The 6,792-nt window shown below is 47.8% G+C and overlaps 1 protein-coding gene across 1 annotated transcript in view; it reads left to right on the forward strand.

The window, feature by feature from the left end:
* Positions 1 to 561: 561 nt before the first annotated feature.
* ARMC6 (armadillo repeat containing 6) overlaps positions 562 to 6,792 on the forward strand; it is a 22,399-nt gene continuing 16,168 nt past the window's right edge. Inside the window, exons 1-2 of the mRNA XM_007945376.1 lie at positions 562 to 682; positions 1,779 to 1,861. Of these exons, the coding sequence (XP_007943567.1) occupies positions 562 to 682; positions 1,779 to 1,861 (204 nt within the window). The remainder of the gene's footprint in view (positions 683 to 1,778; positions 1,862 to 6,792) is intronic.

Here is a 6,792-nt window from a genome sequence, read left to right on the forward strand (position 1 = left end):
ACTTGTACCACCACAAGCACCTTCCTTTAGAACATTTTTTTTAAATTTATTTTTATTAAAAAAAAATTATTTTTATTATAAGCGTGTGTTGGGGAAAAGGATGCTTGTTAATAACCCCCCTTTCTTAGATAAAGGAGCTCTGGTGGTGTAGTGGGTAAAGTATTTGTCTGCCAACCATAAGGTCGGCGGTTCAAAGCAACTAGCCATTATGGGAGAAAGATGAGGCTACTCGCATAAAGATTTACCGCCTTGGAAACCCATTGGGGGTTGCTGTGAGTCAGATTTGACTCAATGGCAGTGGGTTTCTTAGATAAATAGAGTGAACGTGCTCTGTTGTGCACTTTGGGAAGCTCTTGCTGTGTTGGGACATTCCCCTTTCTTTGATCTCCATTGTACGATTTTTCCAGGGGATTGTAGTTTCTGGCCCCAGTGGAGGCCCCCACAAATGATGTTCTCAAGGAGGCCAGGCCCCCTTTTCATCCATGATGTGGTGTCCTGTCACCTTGCTTTCTCAGGCGGGCATATCTGCTGGCAGAAGTGGCCCCTTGCAGCAGAGTGAGGATGGCCTCCAAGCGAATCAGCCAGGAAACCTTCGATGCAGCTGTGCGTGAGAATATCGAGGAGTTCGAGATGGGGCCAGACGAGGCCGTGAGGGAGGCCATGGAGCAGTTTGAATCACAAGGTGGATACTAGCTCAGGCTCCTATTATGGTGGGTTGGGTTGGGAGTCGAAGCCTCAGCTGAGCTGACCATGCCCATCACACTCAGAGTAGGAGTCAGTGGCCTGCAGCCCACTCCCAGCCTCACCATCCTTTATGTCCATTCCCACCTTGCTCTCCCAGCACCGGCCCTTGGACCTGTACTTGCCTGTGCCTCACCAGACATTTGGGGGAGGGTCTCATTTCAACTATCACTTCCTTGGGATCACGGAGGAGAGTTGAGTGGTTGGGACTGTATACAGTGGGTGTGGTCGAGGTTAGGAAACCCGTGTCTGGGACCCCCTCATAAGTACAGCAGGAACCCTCCCACAGGTACAGCAGGTACTGCCCCCATACACATGCCAGAGCAACCCCGAGCTGAGGACAGGGAGCCAGTGACTACCTGAGACCCATAGGGAGATATAGCTGTGGGAGAGGGTCCCCTGACAGGTGCAGGCTCCCAGATAGATCTGTACAGAGCAGCCCTTATGTCCACTCTGAGCAGTCGAGGCTGAGCCTGCAGCTAGAAGCTGGGGATAACCACATGGTCCTCTGTCTTCTGCCTTTATGTCTGCACCCCACCCTCTTCATTATTCAAATTCAGACAGAAACCCAAGGGAAGGGAGCTGGGAATGCAGCCTCAGAGATTAGAGATTGACTTCCGGGGCATAGAGGGGGAAGAGGTGCTGGAGGGTGACTGGAAGGTGATGGGCATGGAGGCTTCCAGTGGGGGTCCTGAGGAAGTAGGGGCAGAGATGCAGCCGGGGAGGGGGAGCCCCAAGGGAGGCCATGGAATCACAGCCCCTGCCCCCCAGGTAGAATGTGGCTGCTTCACAGAAGGGCTAGCTGTGGTCAGCCAGCCTTAACTAGTGGCATCCTCACTCCACTCTGATTGGCCAGCTCAGTGCTGAGGGGCAGCAATACCCATGTGGACACAGTGCTGGGCTCAGCCGGGATGGTGGGGGCAGGAGCTAGGCTGACTCCCAGAGGCTCTTCGAGCAAGGGTCTCAGCCAAGGGGCACAAGGTATGGCTGGGGTGGTTATGACCCCTTGTTTTCTGTCTCCCTTCACTCCTCTCCAGGAGTTGATCTGAGCAACATTGTGAAGACAGCACCCAGAATCTTTGCAGATGGACCCCAGGAGCCTGAACACCGTATCCTGCAGGTAGGGGTGGGTGGCCACCTTACAGGGCCTCTCAGCTTGGCAGAAAGCTCAGGACCAGCATGTTCCCAGTGTACTCCCAGTAGTCCCTGAGCACCTGAGAGCACCACTGGGGTTTGCACAGAGAGGTGGGCAGGGGTCAAAGGCTGATCTAGGAAAGCTGTTGTTTATGGAGTCCCAACTGTCTACCAACACTTAAGCTCACCTGTGGAGTGGGTACGGTAGTTCCTGAATTAAGGTGATGAAGCCTGCATGGGTTTCCGTGCAAGAAGGTAAGGTTCACAGGAACTGGGTGCTCTCCCTAAGGTTGTCTGTCAAGCTCAATACACAGCAAACAGGTCTAGTGCTTATTGAGAAAGGACTCAGTCCTGGTCTGGGTGCCTGCTTCATGTTCTCATAGCCAAGGTTGGGCTGTTGTCTACATTTTACAGATGGGGATATCAAGATCTGCAGACAGCATGGCTTGGTTTACCAGATGGCAAGAGAGTGTGGCATGGGAGGGTGGGAACCCAGCTTAGCCTGTCAGTGTCTGAGCACCCACTGTACCTCCTGTCATGCAAAGGCTTGTGAAAATAATAGTTTTCTTTTGACTTTCTTTGCTAGTAAAGAAGAGCATATATTGGCTGCATAGTCCTTTTGTGACCCATTCAAGCTTGTCTTCTGGCAGCTTTTGTATTGAGATGATTATCTTTTTTTTCTTACTGATTTTTAAAAGCACTTTATATAGGAAACATCTCTAACAATAGTGGCTGGGGTCACTGAGTGTTTCTTAAGAGCTTGACATTGCTAAGTTCTTGGAAGTGTTGTTTCAGTCTAAGGTAGGCCTATTTTGCTGATGAGGAAATGAAGGCTTCCCAGGAATAAGTGGCCTGCAGAAGGTCACAGCAAGTATGGGCAGAGTTAAGACCCAGACCCAGTCCTTTCTCTCCACAACAGCCAAACTCTGAACCACTCTGATGCAGGTGCAGTGTAATGAATTTCTCTTATATATGGCCTTTCTTGCCTTGGGTTTATAATTCTGCCAAAATGATTGGCTGGGCCACAGTCTTACATAGGATTACTCAGTATGCTCTGCAAATAGGGTGCTTAAAACCACCTAATAAGATTAAGTGACCCTGTGGAAATTGGTCAATTACTATGAAAATTGAGTGAGTGTGGTCTACCAAAGGGATTGGTCGGTTTGTGGTCTGGCTGGGAGGGCCATGCCTTGACATTGAATGTAAGGGTCAGTCCCACAGAGGTTGGGAGGGGACCTCACTACTGTCAGGAAGAGCCTGGAGCAGAGTGTCTGGGCACAGACCAGCAACTTGATATTTGTCTGAAGTGCCTTCTTCAGAAGGAAGCTGGCAATTCTATGGTAGTGATACAGGAGTCTTATTAAGGGTTTATTGACTGAGCCTGGTCTTTGGACAGTGACAGGGTTGACTCAGTCTCCATGCCCCTCAGAGGAATGCAAGGATTTTTATGGCTCTGGCAAACAAAGGTGGCTTGTGCCAGGGCCTCAGACCTCCAAGGCCACCCCAGAAAGTGTTAGATAAGAATGACTTAGCAAGCAGAAGTGAGCTAGCAGCAAGCAACAGCATAGTCATATTCAGCCTTGCAAAAGCCTCTTCCCTTCAAGGCTGGTTCTTACAATCTGGCACACCCTCCTCTTCTGCAGGGTCTCTGAGGACCCTGAGGCAAAGCACTATAACTGTAGTTAGAGACAGCAGCGTTCCTGCAGCTGGAGGCACAGGCCACAGCAACAATATAGGCAAACACAGCCAAACAACCCTATGTCCCGGAAAAGGGCAACACCCAGCAAAAACCCTCGGCAGCTAGAGGAGAAGGAGGAAAGTGGATGGCCACAGCAGACCAACCACGTGTGTCCAGGGGCCCTATTGGCTTCTTCTTGTGGCCTAGCAAATCAGTAATATCCTGGTAGTAGTCTGGTATGTAGGTGCAACATTCATTCTTCTCTACAGTACATGTCCCGTTTTGAGCAGCCATCAGAATATCCAGAGCCACCCAGCTCTGCAGGACTGCCTGCCTCTTTTGGGTGGCTGCAGTTCATAGCTGCAAGCTTTCCCTGCTGTTGTTCAGGGCCTATGGAGGAAAACTGGGCAGAGCTTCAGTTTGTCCCATCACTTCTACAGAGCCAAGAGAAGGAACAAAACCAGTCAAAAGGTAATCATGCCAGTGGAAAACACTGTGGTGAGTCCACCTCACTTCACCCCTTTTACACTATGATCTCACTGCTATTTTAATAAAAGATAACACCAGTATAACATTTTGGAGTGAAAGATTCACTAGTGTTTTTTCTGTCTTATGAGTAAATCAGAACATTTCATTGTTTCTTTTCAAACTGGTTATTTGCAGATGTTATAAACCAAGGCAAATAAAGTTATCTTCTTCCCAAGCCTTCTACAACTTACTACACACTTTCAAGTTTAGGTCTTACTATCTTTTACATTCAGGCACAACCAGATATTTTACTTTAAGACAATACTACTCTCTTTTCCCCTCTTAAAACACACACACACACACACACACACACACACGCACTTTATTACCAATCATTTTATCTTCCACTTAGTCACAGAGGCTCAAACATGCTCCCATAAGTCTCCTATTGCTGTTCAATAGGTTCTGGCCAGAGCCTCCATGCTCCAAGGCGCTTGAGAAAGGGATGTTGTCCACAGACCCAGCAGCTGTGAGCCTACTCTAGGAAGACATTGGCAGCCCCAGAGAGAAGAAAGCAGAGTAGGACATATCTCAGGTCTGAAAGACAGGTGTTTGGTAGGTACCAAGAGGGGTAACTCTTCCCCTTCTATTAGGATCACACTTCCCTTCTGGTGGTGAGAACAGCAACTGCCTTCAGCATTTTCCCTGGCTGATTATACCATATGTGCTGCCCCATGGAGGTCACCTGATGGTTCGGGAGTAAAATCATCTGTTTTGCTGTATGCCAGAAAAGGAGACCCACTTATCCCTTGTGCTGTGGCCGACGTCCCCATCCAGGTGAAGTGTGACTGTTGAGTCCCTCCATGCAGCAGGATGGTAGGTTCCCACATTAGGCCAATGACTTCCTCCACCTCCAGAGGGACAAAATAACCAATCCACCCAATCCACTCCGGTGGGGTGACCCATGCCAAGCACCAGTAGATGGTTCCACTTCCCAGTGCCAGGTCCTATGGCATTCAGAGGACCATGCTGGCCACAACCTGGGCAGATCTGCTTCCAGAGCCTGGGATGTCACTCGTATCATGGGTGGAGGGTCCTTGGGGTTCCAAGTCTGGCATACGGGGCTTGTTGTTGTTATGTGCCATCGAGTCAGATCTGACTCATAGTGACCCCTCCTTGGGTTTCCAAGGCGGTATCACTACAGAAGTAGATTGCCCAACCTTCCTTCCGAGGAGTGGCTGGTGGGTTTGAACTGCCAGCCTTCTGGTTAACAGTCTAATGCCTTAGGTACTACACTTCCAGAGCTCCTGTACAGGGCTAGTGGGACTGAATTTATCAACCTAAAAGCCTTAGGCAGTACTTTAACCTACCTGCCAAAGAAGCCTTATCCTATAATCTACCTACGAGTCCTTCACTGGCTGTGTTCCCTTATGTACTTGTCCAAGATCATGAGGGAGACATATGAGCCATTAGTGTGAATACATGGGGCAGTTTTGTACGGTAGTCACCAAGTTATACTTTACAGCTATGCCTGCCTCTTTAGCTGTTTTCCAACCAATAGGGCACTGCATTGCCCACTTTGCAAGTGAACCAAGTAGGCAGCTTCCCCTTCTGGGTGCACCATGCTAACTTATACTATAGTGTCTGTTTCTTGGTTCCCAGTAGGGAAGAGGTGAATCGCTACTCCATGGAAAATAGGCCAGCATCCAAGGTTTGGAGGCAATCCCAGGTGTCCTGCTACAGTGGCCTCCACTACAAGACCTTGCCCATTATCTTCCACTGTTCTGTATGCCATGGGATGATCCACATAGTTAACCCACAGACTGTTGGCTAACTATCTGTCCAAAGGGTTAAGGGCCAGGGCTTGTGGGTGAAGACCATCTATGCAGCCCTTAACTCAGCCTATTGGCTACTTTGCCTGAGCAAGTTTCAAACCAGGTGGTATCTACAGTGGTGGCATGCCTTGGCTTGATCCATCCATGTGCCAAGCGTCTGCTGACTTATTTCACTCAGCATAATGTCCTCCAAGTTCATCCACATTATGCAGTGTTTTGCAGATTCTCCATTATTTTTTAAGGTTGCATTAAGTATTCCATTGTGTGTATGTACCATAGTTTTGTTATCCATTCCTCAGTTAGTGGACACCTAGGTTGTTTCCTACTTTTTGCTATTGTAAATAGTTCTGTGATGAACATGGGTGTGTATATGTCTGTTCTTGTCATGGCTCTCACTTCTTTAGAATATATACCTAGTAATGGAATGGCTGGGTCAAATAGTATTTCTATTTCCAACTTTTTAAGTAATCACCGTACTGCTTTCGACAGTGGTTGCACCATTTTACAGACCCACTAGCAGCGTATGAGAGTCTCAATCTCTCCGCATCCTTGCTAGTATTTTTTATTTTCTGTCTTATTGAACTTTGCTGCTAGTGCTGGGACAAGATGGTATCTAATTGTCGTTTTGATTTGCATCTCTCTAATGGCTAATGATTGTGAGCATTTTTTCATATGTTGGCCACCTGAATATCCTCCTTGATGAAATATCTATTCATGTCTTCTGCCCATTTTTAATTGGATTATTTGTCTTTTTGTTATTGAGGTGTTGGAGTTTTCTCTAAATTCTAGAGATAAGTCTCTTTGTGAGATATACCATTGCCAAATATTTTTTCCCAATCTGTAGGTTCTCTTTTGACTCTTTTGGAGAATTCTTTGGAAGCACATAAAAATTTAATATTTAGAAGGTCCCATTCATCTAGTTTCTCTTCTGCTGTT

Source organism: Orycteropus afer, unplaced genomic scaffold, assembly GCF_000298275.1.
Source record: "Orycteropus afer afer isolate SDZICR_OR568_19922 unplaced genomic scaffold, OryAfe1.0 scaffold00136, whole genome shotgun sequence".
Taxonomy (NCBI): domain Eukaryota; kingdom Metazoa; phylum Chordata; class Mammalia; order Tubulidentata; family Orycteropodidae; genus Orycteropus; species Orycteropus afer.